We start from the raw sequence: 20,584 nt of genomic DNA, 5'->3' as shown, positions 1-20,584 counted from the left end.
CATAGTTTTTTTGTTTTATGAATTTCAGTGACAAAATTAGAAGCTTCTTAATGAAGAACCTGTGGGTTCTTTGCCCTTGTGAGCATAAAGGTTGGTGGCATTTTTGAGTCCTGGTAGAAATTGCTGGTGCAACTTGTAGCTTCCTTGGGGCAGTGACTCTACTGAACACTGGTTCTGGTTTGGGGATGGTATTTTTGGGAATTTTGCCTTCTCAACAAATGCAGTGTTTTACTGGTATTCAGCACGCTATTGTTGCAGAGCGCTAGAAAAAGAAAAGCCCTCCAGTGGGTCCAATGAGCAGAGGCACAGATCCTGCCAACATAATGAGCATCTTGGATGAACATTTCAAGCAGGAAATGTCATTTTAATTTCAGGGTTGAACCGAAGGAACATGTGGTAGATTAGAGAAATTCCTGGTATTTTGTAAGTGTGGCATTAAAGTGAACTGTATGGAAGATGAACTGTTGAATAGCAAGTATGATAGCTATGAAATTTTAAAGAAAGGTGTTTAGAGTTGGTGGTTGGAGTGGATGGTTGCCCGTGCACTTACCTGAAATTGTGGAAACTGATGCACGCTTGCCGCTCTTGTTGAAAAGGAAGACTCAGACCATCTTCTCCTATTTTCTGGATGATTGTATGTATCTTATTGAATGTGCAGGCAGCTAGGATTGCTCAGTCCTTGGAAAGCTAATATTTTTGGGGCTGTTGATGTTCTCTTAGTTTATTTGAAGTTGGGGATAATGAGGTGATTCCTGTAACGAACTGAAATAAATGGGAAGGTGTGTTTTGTTTTGTTTTTGTTTGGTTTGGTTTGATGTTTTTTTTTTTTTTGCTTTTTCCATTCTTCTGATCAGCCTACCCTTTCTTCCTAGATTCACTGGCATATAGGAAGAATCTTACTCATATGGCTAATCATTAAAACCATGGACATCATAGTACAGGGCAGAGCAGCAATTAATGCAGACTAACTTGTTGCTTAGGGTATTGTAGGTATTTAATGCCACGTAAGAAATTCAGAACACTCCAAATGTCTTATTTCTTGAAACTTTCATTAATGTGTGTGTTCACTTGGACATTTGACTGCCAATACAAGAATGAGCTCTTGGCAAATGGTGTAGTAAGGGCCTTCTGCTTAGGCTGGAACTGCACTGGTGGGAGAAGAAAGAAAACTCGTAACAGTGTTTTCTGTTTGTTTTTAGCCGTATGAGAAAAAGGTGTCTGCTTCGTATCTCCAGAACATTGAGGATGCTTACAAGAAAACCTTCTTACCAGAGATCAGGTTAGCAAAACAAAATGTTTTGTCTGTTAAGTCATTCAGGATTCACGCAATTTTTTTACTCAAATCTTTGTCAATATAAGCAAATAGAATCATGTTATATGGAAAGCCTCCTTTTGCTATGTGGCACAATATTGTCTCCTAATGATGGGGTGTTGCATTCTTGGTATAACAACTGTGTATACTTGTGTGTAGTTACCTCTGGCATTTGAGAAGCCTAATGCCAGTGTTAGAATATTGGAGGACTAAAAAATAAATATTTTGAGGTGTGAGCTTTATAAAGCAGTGTTTTTTGACTCTTAACAGATTCAGAGTGGGTGAAGTGTTATACAATAGTAAATTGATTGGATTTCATTAACTGACTGAACTAATATGTTGCAAAGCTAATGAGACCTGGTCTGCAGTATGTTTTTCTCATCCTGCTGTCTTGGGGCATTGCAACTTTGCTGTCATGGAGTCAGATAAACGGAAGCATAAACTTTTTTATAGTTAAAAGAGCACTTCAGGAGCAAAGCCAGGAATCTGCTCCATTTGCTCTGCAGAAACAAGTTCTGTCTCCCTTTCTGGTAGTATTATGTATGTGGTTGGTGTCAATATCCTTGCTTCTCTCTTAGCTTGTAACAGTGGCTGGAGTGCTTTCTTGAGTGAAGTCCAAAACGCCATAGCTATAACTGTGTGTTTGCATAACCTGAGGAGAGTGTGATGCAATATAAGATTTCTCAGGCCTTTTTGGAGAGTTTTGAATTTTTCTCTCCTAAAAACTCCTTTTAGTTGTCATAGCTCAGACTAGTTTCTTTATAGTGGGAGGGAGGGAGAGGAGAAAGGCTTTCTGGTAACGGACTGTTCCCTTTTCTTGTTCTGTTCCTCTACCTCATGAGGCATATACCTGGTAGCCTTCTGCATTTGGAAAGGATCTGATGGTCTTGTTTGTGCTGGTAAATGAAGACTGCACTAGCACCTGCTCTTTTTCGGGCTCCCATTTCTCTAGCTGGGAAGCAAGAATGTGTGCACTGTAAACTGGAGATGAATCTACTCTAGTTTGCTAGCTGTCCCAATTCTTACAAAAGAGCTCTATCAGAAGTCAAACTGTCCTAAAAATCTAGACGCATGCATATGTAACCTGTCTTGGTCCCTCATAAACAAATACAGAGCTTTCTGGAAGAGAAACTCATAAAGGTTGCAGAGCCAGGCCTGCTTCACATCAAAATTATCTGTAGTCGTGCAAGTTCAGTGTGTGCATGAAGCTGATTGAGTTACATTTCAGTCAAAGTAGATATTAAGATCTTCCCCTTGCTTCCCTGCTTCATCTCCCAGGTTAAATCAGTGTAATTGCGCTGTCAGCAATTGGACTGAATAACTTTGTATTGAGTTTGTCATTCAGACAGGGTAGAAGATGTTGGTGTGATGTGTGGTCAGCTGCCTCCCAGTGTGTCCTTCACAGGTTAGCGGCAGCACATGGCTCTTGGAAGCAAAGAGGAGCTAAGGATGGAGAGGGAGGCTGGGAAGGCCTGGAACTGTCATCGCCCTGGGGGCAGAACTGTATTGAATTTACTGGAGAGAAGAAAAATGCTGCTTGTTTTTTGGATCAAATAGAGTCCCAGAAATGTACTGTGGTGTTTAGTGAGTCTAAATCCTAGACCCAGTCCTGCTGTGATTTCAACTCTTTCCCCTTTGTCTGTGCATGGTCAGTACACTTGTTAAGCAAACACCCTCTGCTTGGCATCCTCATCAGTGATGGGCTTGTCAGATCAATCTTTGTGCTCAGGTCTGAAGAAGGACATCTCTGTCCCCTTGATGTGGGGGGGTTGCGAATGTGTGAACTTCAGCCTTGTGCATCTCTGGACCTCACTGGTGGCTTGTGTATTGGATAAATATACACAAGCTTCATTTGTCTTTAACTGCTTGTTTGCTGGTTTGCAGAGGGATGCAGTGAACTAAATTAATGCCTGGCTGTCAGTCTCTAGGCAGACTGAGAAGAGTTTGATTCCCTAACTCTTGAGGATCACCAAAATCTGGTTCAGACAGGATAAAAAGAGTTGTTACAGACTGCTGAACAAACTCCCGTGTACTCCTGTGTTCAAACAGGAGTACAAACTCCTGTGTCCAAACTTATGTCTTCTTGTTCTATCACTTTCATTGAAATGCAGCAGGAAAATAGTCTGGTTTCTTACTTAGCAAAATTCCTGTCATCTTGTTCCATTTAATTGGAGCAATTTGCTGCTTGAAGTGGTGTGTTTTCTAGTGGATATTTGGCTGTCTTAAAACTGGTGCTTGCTTTATAGTCTGACAAGTTCATGGCAGGTACTACTTTGTGGTTTTGAACAGACAGCTTTTGGGTTTTTGGTTATGTGTGGGGTTTTTTGTTTGTTTTATTTTCTGGACCAAAGCCCTAAGATTGCTAATGTTGTCTTTCAAATCTGATACTGCTTCCACTGAGCAGCTGTTTTCTCTTAATGAAAGCCCTAATAATCTGCAGAGTATCAGGTGATTTGATCTTCATTGTTAAGCAATTGCCGCTATAAGACCCCGGTGAAAACTGATCTCTTCTTTTAATTACCAACAGCTGATATTGAAGATTTGAGTATGGTGCTACACTGTCACAGCAGCTCCCTTTGAAAGGAGACCATTTATTTTATTCCTGCGACTGAAGAGTCATTCTGAGGCTTTCAGCTTTGTTTTCCAGTTGAGAACGAACTCTTTGAGTAGTTCCCCTACTAGGAGCACCAGTTGAATGGCTGCCTGTAAGAGCTTGAGGGTTTGGAGGAATAAAATGCCTTTTATTCCTGGATTCTTTTTCCAAACCTGTTTCGACTGACCAGTGTTAACACAGAGCAGGAAATACCTTATAACCGCAGCAGTCTTAACTATTTTGCTAATGTGACCTCTTAAGGCAACTTAGCTTGCCAACCTTAATCCTGCTTGAACTTGGAACTGGTTGTGCTAAACAAAATGTTTGGAAATCCTTCCCAATGCTCTTCAGCATTGCTGTGTGTTTGTTATACTGTGTATTTTCTCTTAGGTTTCTGTTAGCTAAAGGAAAGATCTTCCAGGGCAGCTGGACCAGGTTTGGGAACAACTGTTGCAGAGTGTGGCTGTGCATGTGTAGTAATGAAACACGTTCATACAGGAACACCTGTTGTGGCCCTGCTGTTACCTATTTTAAACGTTTTTATAATTATGGATCCTGCTGCCTGTGTTGTATTAGTTCAGTTAGCTGAACGAATGTGTTCTTCTATTAAAAATTACCCACAGGTATTAATGTACTTGTAAAAAGGATGGTCTACTGAAGTTTTGGGTTAGACTGGTTGAAAATTTCACTTGGCTTCAAATTAGATTGGGCAGTGGTAATTTGGGCAAGTATTCATATTAGTCAAATGGAAGAAAAATCTTAGGTGGGATTGTGGTGTTGTTTTGGTTTGGGTTTTTTTTGTACAAGCTATGTAGGTACCACAGGCCATTTACCCTTAAAAACAATTTCCCAGCAGGGAAGAAGCAACTTACAGGTGTAATAGGAATTCTATTGCAAGAACTCTGAGAGCATTTTGAAAAATTGTAATGATTCTGGTTCTGTGTTTGTGCCTTTTAACTTCTTTCCTGCTTCATTTTGGAGTAGGGGCGAAGGGATGGGGAGAGCAGTTGTATCAGGGAAACTAATATTTTTTTTCTTCTTCTTTGCAGTGAAACCAGTGAACTTCTGCAGTACACAGCAAACGAGGCAGAGGATGTGGAGAGGGTAAGAGTTTGCTGTGTGTGTATATATATATTTTTTTAACTTCCAACACTGCAATGTAAAGAGAATATATTGTCCTAGATAACAAACTTTGTTAACTAGTTAATGCATTTAGTGTTTGTTGCTATGGCAAAGATCTGGATGGGTCTGTAGTAGAATATTGTAGTGGGTGTCATTTTGTCAGGAGAGTGGAAATCTCACCCCCCAGCCCTTTTGCCAAGAGACCTGGCTGGCTGAGCAAGGAAAGCTGCCTGCAGACCACATGATTATCACTCACTATTCTTTTAGTATCTTTTGTCTCATGTATGCTGGGTCTCATATATGTCTCATATATGCTGGGTGTTTCCAAACTTGATTTGTTTTCTAAAGCAAATCCCGTGAGGGGGGTGGAAACAACATTTCTAGAGTCCCTGCTGGGCTGAGTGGTGGTTGTCTGTTTGGTCAGGATCTGTGTTTGAAGTGCCTGGTGGGATGGGCAGGGCTCATTTTGGGAGCTAATGACATTAACCAAAAGGTACATCAGCTCCAGCATTCAGCTGAGACTTTGTGTACCAGCGTAAGGTCTGTCTCTGTCTTTTGTCGTTGCGCAGCTTTCTGTGATCCAGTTTGGTGCACAGGTTTCTATGTGATAAAATAGCTGTTGTTTTCTAAGAGGTAGTCATTATTTGGTTATAGCAAAGAGCTGGATAACCAGAGCCGTTATAAGCTTTGTAGCCCTGTATGAGCTAGCACATGGTATCCAAACTGCAGTTTTTTCTCCAGAGGGTTTTGCCGGACACATTAGCCCAGAACCGAGTCAGATAAATTACCTTCTTATTGCTATAAATGAGCCATGTGTTATGTGACAGAATTAAGATGACTGCATCCTCCTGCTCGACTGTGTTATCTTTTTGGAGTAGGTGTAATACTTTGCCTTATTTTGGCAAACATTTTTGCTCATGTAGGGTTACTAGGATGGTAAGAGAAACCTTTTGCTTCTCCATGGTTAACTTCTCTCTGCAGCTTTTGTCTGCTGTTGGAAAGAGCAACAGGGTTTTTGTAATTCTGGACAGTTCTGTAGTGGGCCCATTTCAGTTCTAGGGATGAAAGTTACACAGTGAATCCCTCAAAGCTTACTTGAATTCTGTAGTAACAAAAAGGATCTCAGCTGCACTACAAATATATTTTTGGATATGTCTTGCTGATTTTAATATTTCTGTCCTCTGTGTTCCTTGTTTGAAAGCTCTGATAATCCTCCCAGAGTCCACTTAATGCTCTCCTTTCCTCTGTTGGAGGAGAGAAGAAATATGAGGCTGGTTATGTTGCTTTTTGCTTCGGGAAATAGGTCTAGATCTTTGCACAGCAGTATGCAATTAATTCCTAAATCAGCTGGGAAGAGAGAAGTGGTAGGGTGACTGCTCTGAGATGGAAAACTTGCTAGTTCGGTGAAGGGGAGAGTTTGGAAAAGTATAACAAGCTTTAAAAAAAGCATGTTTGAACACATAAGTGTCACGTGCGGCAGCTTATTGCTGCTGCGCTCACACACTGATGGACTGAATTTGCCTGAAGTCTGATTAATTTTCTGTAATTTTCATCTGACCAAAACACTGTTGGTAATGCACCGGTGTTTTAGCTGTTGCTGAGCAGTGCTCACACGGCATCAAGCCTGTTTGTTTCTCATTCTGCCCCTTGCAATTAGGGTGATGATGTGCAAGGGACACAGCTGGGACCCCTGACTAGGACTGACCAAAGGGATATTCCACACCATGTAACATCATGGTTGGCAGTAAAACCGGGGCAGTTTTTTTTCCAAACTAGTTGTTGCTGAGAGCAATCCTGGGATCAAGAGGCTGGTTAATCTCCTGTATCTTTGAACTTGGTTCCTGCCGTTGGAGTTGATGATGAATCTGTTTCAGCTGAAGTCTGCAGTAAACTCTCCTCTCTTAAGCCTGACTTTGGAGAAATGAAGTGTGAATTTTAATTGGCATTGCACGTGACAGTAGCCTGCACTTAATATCCTGGTGTTCCCATGCAAAAGCTTTGTGAAGCAGAAAATATTGATAAGGACTTTCCCGGCCCTAAAAATTTAACCCCCATTAACTGCATTGTTGTGTGTTTCTAGGCCTGTGACCTTTACCAGCTAACAATATACGTGAATCATTCTGTATCATTTCCAGGAAGGGGAAAATAAATACTGAAGAGTGTAAACCTTCACATTTTACCTTAGTCCTGAAATTACTGTTTCCAAATAGCTCTTGAATCTTTGAGGTTTTAGTCTTGTGAGTACCCCTGTGAAAAATTGAGAGTGCAGCCTCATTGTTCCCATGTGCATAAAAAATAAAGTATTGCTTTAGTGCTCGCAGGGTAGGGGTGTCCTTGCTCCTGTGGTAGGTGAGACACAGAGCATTCAGCATTCCTTGTCACAGGCCACACACCTGCAGCCACAGGGAATATTCAGCTTTGCAGAGAGAAGCATCCTCTGTGGCAAGAAGGATCAGCATCCCAAGAATAGCATGTTCTCTGTCACGTTTTTAGATTTTAATCTTTTTTTTAAGGGACAAAAACAAGTAAGAAGATGAAATGAAGAAGAAAACAGAGGTCAGGGTGGGTAGGAGAATATTGAGTAATTATAGTTGGGTTTTTTTTTCTGGATAACATAAAAGAAAGGATAAGATGTGAGAGCCATTGTGTTTCAAGAATGTAGCCACAGATGTTTGGCAGAAGAAATAATATGAGAAGATGGGGAGATATTTGCTTGTTTTCTCCCCTTCCTTCTGTGTACGTCTTGAACTGATCAGAATAAAGCAGTTTGTTTCCTCCCTAAATGTTTTTGTAGTAAAACCCATTGCTGGACACTTTATGTTAATCATTTAAGTCATGGTTTAATCTCAGACTAAAGCTCTTATTGCTCGAGTTAGAGAGTCTACCGAGCTCAGCAGTCTTGGGTCATTGCTGTATGTGGAGTCTCCAGAATCCACTGCTGGAGTTCTGAATTTGCTTGGACAAATCTGAATTAGAGGAAGGGTTATTACTTTGATGTCAAAGCACAAGATGGCATCGTTGTCATTGTTAGATGGTATTTATAGAGATTGGTACTCTTTCCCCTTCAAAGAATAAAGTTGGTTTGGTTTGGTTTTGTTTTCTTTCCTTCTGTTCAGACTCAGTTTACTATTGGAATGAAGGAGCTGAAATTTGGAAATAAGGCTTGGCAGGAGGGATTTGGCTTTGGCTGGTAGGGTGTTTGTTTACACAGGTGTATCCTGTTGATATATAGCAATATTTATCTGTTAGTGAGCTTCTATCTAGATTATTTGCTGTGATTTGGGAGCTTATTTTTTCATGACCTTATAGTTTAATGGCTTTTGAGTTGCTCAGAGCAGACAAAACTTAGAATGACTTTTCTTCTGAAATGTGTTTTAAAAAGATCATTATTAGAAGTTGTGCTGCAATCAGGTTTCAGTCATTCATTTGCTTCTAATTCCCAGGGGGTGTCAAGGAATTCCTTATAAATTAAGAAGCTGTTCTTCTAGCCTATTCAGAGGCTGATACCACTGTTAATGAGCTGCTGGGCAAGATATCTTCTGATATGATAAAAAGAGTGTGCAAAACTAATTTGGATACAGGTTTCTTTTTCTCTGCAACATATTCTGATATCTATTGTTGGCAAATCTATTATTAGTCCTGTTGTCAAGCATAGCGGTGAGTTTTCCAAAGCTTTGCTGTGGAGCAGGGAATTGTTTTTGCATAGCTGGTGGGAAGTATGGTTGAGGTTCAGCTTTTAATTAAATCATTAAGATAAATAATGGATATTTGAACTGACTTACCACGCACCTCTCTTCCTCTTTCCACTATTGAATGCTTATCTTGGAGAGTTCTGTTACAGCAGTTTGGTAGGAAGGAGTTTCTAAATACAAATTTGAAAACTTCTGAATGTCTGGTTGGGTTTTCTGTAGCGTTTTTTGAAGATGGAAACACTTTTCCATCAACAGGTAGATTTGTCATCAGCTTTTTTTCTTTTTATGGAAAGTAGGTTTTCTGTGCTCTCAGCTACAGTATTTGGCTTGCCAACTTTGCCTCTTTGTAAGACATCAAAAATGGTTAAAGAGCACATAACTTGCTTAAAGTCTTACATATGCCTTGGTATTGTCAGGTCAGCCATTTTTTTTTTAGTCTTTATGAGCAAAATTAGTCTTTAAGAAATACAAATCCCTCATGGAAAATGAAAATGCAGTCATATCTTTAAGCTATTTTTTCTTACCATAGAAACATAATACTGGTAATAGAGTGGACCTTTATAGTCAAAACTACTTTGTAATAGCACTTTGTTATTGCCTTTTAAGTTGTAATAGATGGGATTTAGTGTTTGCTGTGATTACAGGGAATAATTATAGTGGATTTAATGTACAGTAACAAATAGAAGCATTTTTCATTTATTCTTCTATCGCTTTATTACTGGCATCTGCTTACTTGTTGTCAATGGATTGACAATGTGTCATTACATTTTTGGTCATGACCTCATAGCTTTTTATCCTTTCCTTCTGGAAAAGGCCTCTGAAAAGTGATGTTTGGAGCTGTTAACAATCCACTCCTTCCCAAGATTCTCAGTTGTGTCTCCACCTCGTCATGCACCTGAAGTGCATCCTCCTGACACTAGTTCAGGTTTCCTTCAGATCTAGTCAGTCGTGTGCGATAACCTCAGGCTCACGTTAAACAATTACCCAGTGGACCAGCAAAGATCTGTTGGAGCCAGGCTGTAAATGAAGCTCAAATATGGGATTGATAAGTTCGGGGATGCTGAAGGAATGATTTGCTGAGCTGGCGTTACCTGTGTGGATGGTTCTGGGTGCTGAGCTGTGAGTTTTCCCTTCCTGCTCGGGGTGCGTGCATGCCTGGGTAGGTCCTGATGACTGATGAAGTTGTGAGCCTTTGGACTTCCATCGGTACTGCTACTTGAACTGTGTTTGAGGATTTTGGAAAAAACAAAACCAAACCAGACTTCCTACGTAGCGTGATGGGTTTTGTTTATAACAAAAGGAAGTTAATTTTAGACTGACTTCCATTTCTTCCTCATTCTACCTTAGAGAAGGGGTTGTACTTTCTTTGCTTCCTTTGAGTCCTAATGGCAGGTTGAGGAAGAGTGTCTTGGATCAGGTAAAAACTTGGAAATAAGGCACCTCTCAGCGAATTTATTCCCTGCCATCCTCTGCTCACCGAGGCTGAAAGCTGGAGCTGCCCCCCTTGTGTCTGCCCAGTGCTTATAGCAGGACCATGACCTCCAGGAATACGACTGGGAGATGATAGGTCAGCTCTACACGTTTGCATTGCTAATACAGCTTTAGCAATGAAGCCTTTTTGCTTGTTGACTTGTTTTATTTTGATTATTTCATTGGTTTTGGGGGTGTGTTCATTGATTTTTGGATGTTCTGATTAGACCACCTCTTACTGTGATTTTTTTATTTTTCCTTCTGATCCCAGGTAATTGAAGACATTGAGTACCTGAAGTTTGACAAGGGGCCGTGGCTGGAGCAGGATGATGTTTCTTTCCATCATTTGAGACTTTAGTAAGTATGATGTCTTCTAGTAGCTAAATGTTATTTAGCATCATATCTCAGGGAAAATGGTTCAAACCTTGAGTTTTTAAAGGAATGTTTATATATTTGCCCTCTGACTCTCTTTTTGGTCAGAAATCAGCAGTGATAGCAGGCTTTTGTAATAACTGGTGCTTGGCACCGTAATATGGTGTGACGTTATCCTGCTGCTGCTAATTGATTAACGAGAGACTGCAGACAAATGGATCCTATTCCATTAATGAGGCACAAGAACTCCCCAGGCATTTCCAAAGTGCTGTGGCCCGTAGGGAACATATTTTTGTGAGCACTTCTGTTTCTGGGTGATCACAGAAAAGCATTTCATTTTGAAACAGAGCATTTATGCTGCTGTCATGGTGGTTTTGCTGCTGCCCTGCGAGCATGAAGTCCTTCAACAAAGCCTGTTGTCAGAGCAACCTTGTATCAAGATTTATATGTGGTGCTGTTGAAATTAGCTGTGTTTATAGTGTTTTTTTTCTAAAACTAGACTAATTTTTTGCACTGTCTGCTTTTAAGTACCTTTCCAGTCATCAAGAAGGCGGCTGAGCAGAGTAAAGGGGGGGAAAGGAACAAAGCAAACTTGGATGATGGCTCAATATTTTTTTTTCTCTTCTTTTCCCCTGACTCCCAGTGAATAATCCTAAATAGAAGCTTTAATCCTCATTCACAGAATAAAGTACTGATGTTCTGTTGTTCATTTTCCATAACAACAAGGGATTGTAAAGTGTAGCAGTTGAATGGTGGGTTTTTTTGTCTTCTTTTTTTTTTTTTTGGTTAAAGATCTTTGTCTGTCTAGTTGGATGTGAAGAGATCAAACTCAGATAGTGGAAAATGCCTTGCTGAAATAGAATAAAATTTGATTAAATAATTCTTTGCAAGCACTCCATGATAATCTGTCCTACAGTTCAGCTGTGGAGTGCTACTGGTTGGGCTGCACAAGTCCCCAGAGCAATGCTGAAAAGAGACCCCTGCAAAACATGTTGAACCCAACTATTGACATGTGTGAAGAAGTGAGATCAGATCTACGCTCTCATCCATATGGTACAGATGAGGCATCAGGAGTCCCACTCTGAAGTCATGCTGATGAACAAAATGTTCTCTGGATAGCCTTATATAAAAAATATATCTACACTTGTAAGACTATTGATAGAGATGACCTTGCACTGAAGTGGGGCAGGCTCCCCATTTTGCTGGAATTGGAAGTGCAGGATAGTTACTACATTTTTTTAAAAGAAAATTTAAGAATTGTACTTTCATATTTCTGTTTATCTCAGCTTATTAGAAACAGAGGGAATATCTGCCTCTGAATTGCAGTGTTTATTGTGACAGACGTTGGAGTAGTAAGTTAAGCTTTTTGCAGGCTTCTGATGTACTTTAGCTTTTGGTTTTTTGTACTGTTTTTTTCAAATGCTTCCTAAAATGAGAGGTGTTGTTCTTTTTCTATGGCCTTTCTATCAAGGGGTGAAGATCTCAGAAGAGCAGTGCTGAATGGTGTATAAAAGAAATCAGTCATAATTCAGGTGTCCTTTAAGTAAGAAGAGGTGTATTTGTGTAGTAATTAAAGGATAGCATTTGGTGGGTTAGACTCTGCAAAACTAGCGAAATCAGTTTTAATTTAAAAGAGAAAATACAGTTAAGTTGCTTGTTTTCCTATAGCATCACACTAGTACAGGTATTGAGAAAGGATTATTAATTGCAGAGTTAAGGAGTTACGGGAAAGCATAAAATTGAAGAGCAGTGTATTAAGAGGTTGTATGAAAATTCTACTTTGCAGCGGTAGAAGGGAATGAATTGCATTGTTAAGGACTCCATTTTTCATTGAACTGTGAGGGAGCTTGAGAGGGTCTCCTGTACAAGACTCTTGTCATTGTAGATAGTACAAAATTATTTCTTCTATAGGCAGCGTGTGTCTGTTTTAAGTTCTTGCAGTGCAACAAACTGCTAATTTAAGTGTTGTTATGGTTTGGGTTTTGCTGTTTCGCCTTGTGTTTGGAATAGCATTGCTGAGACAGCAATGTATTTGGACATCTGATTAATGTGCTCAGTGTTTGCTTTGAATCTTCATTGGGTGCTGGGGTATTAGGACATTGATCAAATGTGTAACAGCAGATCCTGCGCCAGTTTTGTGCTTGTTCCTTGCTCAGCTGTATGAGGAGTTTGTGGGCAAAATGCTGGGTAGCCTGGAAAGAACACCTTTAAAACTTTGTATAAAAAAATGTGTTAAGTTTGAACATAATCTTTTCTCATATTAGCTACAGAAGTGCAGGACGGATGTGAGTTTGTTGCAGCTTACGCAAGCTTCACTCATGAAAACGTCAGGCCCAATGCTGGAGAGAGGACAAAAGTGTAAGAACCGAACAAAACGTTGCAGGGCGTCAGCTGCATTTTCTGCTGCATCTCTCCAGCGTTGCTATTGCATACTGGAGCGTCAAACACCAAACTCAGGTGCTGGTTCATGAACGTTAAAGCTGATGCTTTCCTCACTTTTTCCAGTGCCCAGGTAGAAAAGAGCTTGTGGTACCCATCCTCCTGCAGATTCGCAGGTGTTGCATGTCCACATAAATTTTAGCATTTAGTCTTTTAGTGTGTTCCAGGTTCTGTATGCTGGTGCATGCTGCCCTCTCCTGGGTGGTTCTGGAAGGCTGTAGCAGGTATTTATCTGCTTTTTTCTATCTGCAATTGCTTCCTTAGCTGAGCTGCCAGCATTTTGCAGATTCTGATGCTGTGGGAGGTGCAGCACGCTCTGACTGGGAACTGCAGCAGAAGGCAGGGTGCTGTGGTTGTAGTCCTGCCCTGGCTGTTGGCAGTTCTACCTCTTCCACCTTCATCTCATAGCAGCATGTTTGAGGAAAGGGAATCGATGGGCAGGGGCGTGGGTAACTTTTTAATTGCATGTATATAGGGTCTAATGCACAGAAACCCCAGCAGGGCCTCTGTAATGCACTCTGTTAGTGCAAAGAAGTTAATCAAAGCAGTGAGCCGCACCCATATATCATCAGCTGCATAATGATACCTTTTATCTCCCTGTCTTGCCCTTGAGTACTCTTTCCCTTGCCTTAATAGTAGTGTGGTTGTGGGGCTGAGGCATGTCTTGGTAAAAGGTTTATGTATATATTTGTGTATGCAAGCTGGAGGGATCTCCCAGAGGATGCTCTTCAGGTCTTCCCTTCCTCTCCAAGTGCTGAATCCAACAGAAACCATTCTGATGGCTTTTTGAAATGTCTCAGGGAGTCCCTCTGTTGCCACTGCACCGTCTCAAGCGTGTTTTTATCTGTCCCCTTCCCAGTGAAGTTGTGTGTGTGTCTACATGTATTGCAAAATCATCTGTAGCTTGTGTAATGTTGCCTGTGTTGCTTTCCCAGCTGTTGGGGGAAGTTTACTGCATTCGTCTTGTTTCATCAGATGAATCTGCAGCCAAATCTGTTATATCCTCACAGCTCCTTCAGCATTTGCTCGGGCAGAACATACTTTGTGTGGACAAATCTTTGGCTTTTTTTCAGCCGCCAGTAATTTCATTTATAAAAAGATGGGTATTGGCATTTGTTTTATCTTGATGGAAAGGGGATCTGTGTCTGTTTGGAAGCAATCTAGCCATGAAATAGTTTGCCACTCTCATCTGTTCAATTTTGTTCGTTAATAACTGTTAGTGTGCCACAAACCCCGTGTAGTAAGTCCTCCTGCATTGTATTTGGCAGGACACCAAACAAACCTTTTGAGGTTGTTACTGAAGGATCTCGTACGTGCAGTAACTTGTAATTTCTGAGTTCTCTTAACATTTGTTTAGCTTCTTGGAGCTATTGCTGACCCCAGAGCTTGGCTCCTATTTCCCTTCTGTACATTTTGCTCTGGTAAATGAAAAGTTGCAAGAAGGAAGCCTGAGAGTGAATGAGGGAGAGTGACCCTTCAGCTCTGTTCCACAGAGTGTCCTTCACAAAGGGAAGAAGTGTCAGCGTTTGAATGCCTGCCTTGTCTGATTTCAAATAGCGGGATTAGAAGTGCAGTAGGTGTACTGGACTTGTTTTTGAAGCTCTTTGTCATAGAGACTCCAAAATATCTCAAACCATTCATTGTAAAACTTCTGGCACTATTAAAAATTACTTTCCTTTAACACCTCTTGATTCAACCGAGACAGTTCTTTGCAGTTTCCTCTTTGCTGTTACTTTTTTTTATATTTGAAGAGCTGTTCTTGCACCTCCTCACCTTCTCTTGCAGACCTGTTTTTCTTGGAAAGCTTTTTTCTTACTTGGCATTCATGGTGGGTTTTTGTTCACCACGGGAGTGGCAAAGGTTCACCTTGGGCATGGCATTCTTGTCCTGCTTAACCAAACAGCGGAAGTCGAGTCCGTTGGGCAGAAGTAGGTCTGTACTAAGGAGGCAGTAAGGTCTGTACTAAGGAGGTCTAAGCTCTGGAGAAAATGGGCCAGGAAGAAATGACAGGCAAGGAAAAACACATGGGGGACACACTGCCCGTGGCTGTCCTGTGTGCCCACTGAGTGAGCACAGGAGCAGGGGTCGGTATGGAAAGAGCTGCTGTGGGAACCATCTCTCCCATCCAGCTCTGTGCACCCGTGGTGTGAGTCAGGAGCGTTTTTCCTTTCCCCCGCTCTCGCAAGTGTGGGCAAAATTGCAAGCGTGTCACAGGCTCACTGGTTCACTCACAGGGGCAGGGAAACCAACCTCTGCAGGGGTTGAGGAGCCCTGACCAGGGTAATAAGGGTGCGAATAGCAGAGGAATGAATGCCACCTACTTGCTCACTTTCAGACCTGGAACACAATAACCAGCTGGTGAGAAGCTGTTTTCAAGGTGTGTGAGAAAACATTCTGTTTCCTAGTGGGACCCACCTACTGTTTCTCAAGTTACTTTTGTGTTTAAGTGCAGAGTTTAACCTGATATGCTTTTGTGCCTCTTAGACCAGTGAATGCTTTTAGGTGGGAAGCGTGGTTTTCTAATTCTATGTATTGTCACTTCAGTTTTTGTGACTATGCCAACGTCAGTTGTTGAGAAATCATGGCTCAGGCTATGCAAACTAGGTTTTTTGTTTGGTTGACTGCTTTATTTTTTTTTTCCAAACAGTCTACTTCCTTTACCTTGCCTTGCACCTTTGGCAAATACATTCATAAGACTTTGTAATGTTCATTGTTGTAGGCAATCTTGAGACTTTGTTTTAAACATAGGTGGGGAAAGAAAAAAGTGAAGTTACTTGTGTGTCATCAGGTTCCATGAAAAGCTTGTGCATCCTTGTTGTAAGCTGCCTGTAAGGGCAACAGGGCTTCCTCCTTGGAAAAGAAGCAGGAATGTGTTAGTCCTGATTCCTCAGTACCTGCTCGTGCATGTCGTGCTGGACATAATGTGTGAAGCAGGTGTGTAAAAGGTACTTTCAGAAAAGAGATGAGCTACCAGTTGCTGTAGTATATTTACAAGTTCCTTTGTAGCAATGTGAAGTACACTAGCTGATAGTATTACGGATGTTTGCAACGATGGTGAACTGCAAACCCAATGTTCCTACGGTATTAGGACCACACAGTCACTTAGGTGCTCTCAGTTAAGTCTGAAATGTCACATAATCTCATGGGTAGATAAAGCACACTATGGGAAGCTGTGCTACTGCATGATGAGAGCTGCTTCAACAAAATATGGTTAAATGCCAGAAAATAATAAATACTGATAATTTTGTGCTGGGGGAGAGAAAGAGAGGGGGGAAAAAACTTAAGGAAACATAAAAGGTACCTTTAAATGCTTCCTGCTGAGCAGTGAATTAGTTCTGGCAAGCAAATGTGGTTTTGTGGTTACAGACATTGTTGTGGCAGGTGTCTTTGGGTGGAGCTTTTAATTAGCATTGAAAGTTACTTCTTAAGGTACAGAGCAGAGCTGAAGTTGGAGAAGCCATCATGGGTAGCATTAAGTTTGCATTTTTTTTGTTGTGCGGTGCTTTCTTTGGAGGCTGTGGTTGTGAAAGCAAAGAATTTTTAAAAGCAGCAGGTTTTCCATGTTGGCCAGTAACTAAAATAAATTGTGCCTAAGAATCGTCCTCTAAAATTGCCATTTGGCTAAGGTTTGTGGAAGAATGGATTAGCTGCAGACTGGTTAACTACTGGACTCAGTTTGTATGTTTGTCAAGTTATACTTCACATACGCCTGCACAAATTTTATCTGCTTTCTCCCGCAGACTTGTAAGGTCCAGAACATCTGCTGCTACTTGGCAGAGAGCTGACTCTCATTTCTGTAGGAAGAAGGGATGGGGATGTTTATTCACTGATAGATAAGCGGATCTTCCACAGCCTGTGCTCTTAAGTCTGAGCTCAGCAAGGTCTTTAAACATGTTCGGATGAAAACTCTTAGCTCGCTGTCTTGGCCACTGCTCACCTCTGCACAATGCAAATGCTGATTAAAGCTCATAGTGTCACTGCTGATTACAAGTGCGCTTGCAGGACGGACTGCTTAAGGAATGAAGAGCTGGTATCTGAAGGGCTGTTTTCTGCTGGAGTCTGTTTATTTTAATTCCAGGTTAATTAACGGTGGGTGTTAAAGCTGATTCCTTCTCAGCAGAACTCCAAAAGAGGAGACTCACCAGGTGCGAAGGTGCTTTTTCTGAAGTATGCTTGGATTTACAAATAAACTGAGCCAGCACTGTGCCCTTGTGGCCAGGAAGGCCAATGGCATCCTGGGGTGTATTAGAAGGGGGGTGGTTAGTAGGTCGAGAGAGGTTCTCCTTCCCTTCTACTCCGCCCTGGTGAGACCACATCTGGAATATTGTGTCCAGTTCTGGGCCCCTCAGTTCAAGAAGGACAGGGAACTGCTGGAGAGGGTCCAGCGTAGGGCAACAAAGATGATTAAGGGAGTGGAGCACCTCCCTTATGAAGAAAGGCTGAGGGAGCTGGGGCTCTTTAGTTTGGAGAAGAGGAGACTAAGGGGGGACCTCATTAATGTTTATAAATATATAAAGGGTGAGTGCCATGAGGATGGAGCCAGGCTCTTCTCGGTGGCCAACAATGATAGGACAAGGGGTAATGGGATCAAGCTGGAACACAAGAGGTTCCGCTTAAATTTGAGAAAAAACTTCTCAGTGAGGGTGACAGAGCCTGGCCCAGGCTGCCCAGGGGGTTGTGGAGTCTCCTTCCCTGGAGACATTCAAAACCCGTCTGGACATGTTCCGGTGCAACCTCACTTAGGCGTTCCTGCTCCAGCAGGGGGATTGGACTAGATGATCTTTTGAGGTCCCTTCCAATCCCAAACATACTGTGATACTGTGATGAGAGGCACTTTAAACCCAGTTGTGCTATCAGAACACTGTTTCATGTAACCTCTTCCATCACAACTCAATTATTTCAAGCTGTCCCAAAGTGGCCTACAGGGGGGCTGGTGTTAGCATCTCATGGAAGGAGCTCTTGCTGTGTTGGTGATGAGGCTGAGGGCTAGTTTTCCTGGCTTCTAGCATGTGTAATATACATTTAATACATGTGAAGATAGATAAAGTAGTTGTTTATAGGAATGTCCTGTCATGGTGTTGTGAAATGGTATTTATCTCTACCCTCTCGCATCTCAACTTTTATTAGATCATTGTATTTCCTTACTAATTTCTCTATAGTGCGATAACTTATAGTGTGCATGTTGGGATATGTTAGCAGACTAGTTTACTTGTTGGAACTGTTTAGTGAGGCAAGGTCCCAAAATCTGTGACTTAGGGAGAAAAATAATTTCTTAAACAGGATTAACTTTGCTTTGTGCAGGGCATATGCTTTATATGTATGTAAATATTTGTAAAGAAATGCGATTTACTGACAACACCACAATTTACAGAGTTTCAAGTGTGGTATTTAGCATTTGGTCACTGTCCACTGCAAATGTATGTATTTTTCCCCAAATGCATATAGATGGCACTGTTGCACTTCATATAATACCAGTATGCAGAAGGTGGCTTTCTAGCAGTTTCTCGGCCGTTTTATTTAAAATTTGGGGTATTTGAAAGCGCTGGTGCTGTGCAGCGTGGATTTTTGGTAGATGCAATTAAATGAAGTTGAAATAGCAAGACAGTGCATGGGATTTAATAAAACCAGTGTTTTTGCCTTGCCTTATATAGGAGTGCAAAAGCTAGAGGCGGCTTGTGGAGAAGGCTGCCAGGAATGATGGAGCATCTTTAGGGAGGAGAAACCTGGAGGAGGGAATGGAGAAGCAGGGAGAAGTTGGAGTAGGAGCAAACTGCAGGCAAGGGGGTAAAAAAACCCCAAAATGCAGGAACTGCGTGAGGAAAACAGCTATGTATTCATCATAACTGGAAAATAGCCAAAACATGTGGAAGGATTTAACAGAAAAGTAGTTCTTTAATATTTCGTCAAACTCAGAATTGATGTTGCTGTCTTTGGGGCGGCATGTGGACTAACTGCTCCTTTTCTTTCTTTTCCTTCTTTCTTCCCCCTAGTGTTCAGGATAAAGGTGGAGTGCTGGATCCTGCAGCCATCCCTCGCTTCATTCCAGAGATCACAATTGGAGGAAGTGAATATGATAAAATCTACTATGATTATCGATCGGTAAGTAATACTGGAAAGGGAGTAGTTGTATGATAGCCAGGCAGTTGTCCCTGCCAAGGTGTAAATGTGTTTACAACCGCCCTGTGCACATCCTGGATGTCAATCTCATGCATGGGGATACACATTCTAAAAGTAAATTCTGGATTCTGCCCAGATCCCCACCTTTTTTGAAGTCTAGCTTCCCCGCAAGAGGAATAATGAAGCAAATGGCTTGTTTCGTAAGCTGATTTTCTTTTTTGATCTTTAGATGTGGACTGAAGGATAAGTGCTTTTCATTTGTTTTTGTTTCTCCTGCCCTGATTAGTCTCTGACCTCTGAAATCTAAAATAATCCCTTGAGTCAAACAAGAAAATTAGAAACCCATGGCGACTTCTATAAAGAAGACTGCTTATAAAACACAGAGGGAGGGTGTGTTTTTTTTCTGGAGTAGGCTGAGGTATGGATGTTACATTGCTTCTCAAAACTGTTATTGCTTTAAATAGTGCGTTTCTGTACGCGGGCACACATCCAAAGCCTGTTGTGGCCCAGCGCTCTCTTACACCTCATGCAGGCTCCCACACAATGTTTTAATTAGCTGCTTGCCTTTCTGGTTCTGGAGACAACGGCTTCCAGTTGACTTAGCGCTTTGCCCTATTGCTTCTAGTTATTTACCTGGCATGGGGTCCTCTTGCACCATGCAGTGTTTTCCTAAGACCCAGGTATTGTAAACTCTCATTAGAGAAATTGTGGAGCTGATTACAATTAATACTGATTGGACAAACTGAAGTTGCAGGTGATGGTATGTTTTCAAGTTGGCTTGCGAAACTTCTCTGCCACTCTGAGGTTTGTGGTTTTTTTTCCAAGCATTCACTAAAGACAAAGGAAAATCTATATAAATTGTTGTAAAACATGATTTGCATAGTCAAAACGCTATCATTTTTCTCTTTCTGTTAGTGTACAGTCTCTTACTGGAATTAAAATGTGAGGTGCAGGTTTGTGGACTTGTTTGGAAACTTTGAACCACCAGAGTTTTCTTCTGGAGTAGTCAGTTCAGAAGTGCTTATGAATACTGAACATAACTTGTTCCTCCTCACTTCACTATGCAGTGGAGAGGCTCCTGGGTTCAAACTCTTCTGCCCCATTTGAGGTATAGCCTTTCCAGCTTGTAAAAGGGGCTGAAGCTAAAGGTTAAAACAGCAGAAAGCATCTCAGTGCTTCTTGAGGTTGTCTAATGGGTTTGAAAACTCTGTGGTCCACCTGAGAAATTGCTATCAGAATTTCGTGCTTCTTGGTCTCGCATTTTGAAGTCCAAAACTTCAAGCTCAAACTAAGGATTTTTGGAATCCTTCACTCTAAGAGATGTCTGTGTGTGTGCAGCCCATATTTCAGAAGGATCTGCTGTATGACTTGTCGCCAGCATGCAGCATCTATCTGTACTGACGGTGCCTTTCTTCCCAAAGATGATAGGGGCTTTTTGGCCAAAATGTCACTTTGCAGTGGAGCTGG

At 41.5% G+C, this 20,584-nt stretch overlaps 1 protein-coding gene across 1 annotated transcript in view; it reads left to right on the top strand.

The window, feature by feature from the left end:
• The window catches only part of NDUFA10 (NADH:ubiquinone oxidoreductase subunit A10), a 42,045-nt gene that overhangs the window by 7,942 nt on the left and 13,519 nt on the right, over nucleotides 1-20,584 (top strand). The window contains exons 6-9 of the mRNA XM_065069257.1: nucleotides 1,200-1,279; nucleotides 4,955-5,009; nucleotides 10,461-10,546; nucleotides 18,991-19,099. Coding sequence (XP_064925329.1) covers nucleotides 1,200-1,279; nucleotides 4,955-5,009; nucleotides 10,461-10,546; nucleotides 18,991-19,099 — 330 coding nt within the window. The remainder of the gene's footprint in view (nucleotides 1-1,199; nucleotides 1,280-4,954; nucleotides 5,010-10,460; nucleotides 10,547-18,990; nucleotides 19,100-20,584) is intronic.

This window comes from Columba livia, chromosome 7 (genome assembly GCF_036013475.1).
Source record: "Columba livia isolate bColLiv1 breed racing homer chromosome 7, bColLiv1.pat.W.v2, whole genome shotgun sequence".
Taxonomy (NCBI): domain Eukaryota; kingdom Metazoa; phylum Chordata; class Aves; order Columbiformes; family Columbidae; genus Columba; species Columba livia.
The sequence above is the reverse complement of the archived record's forward strand: the minus strand, read 5'-3'. Positions and strand labels throughout refer to the sequence as shown.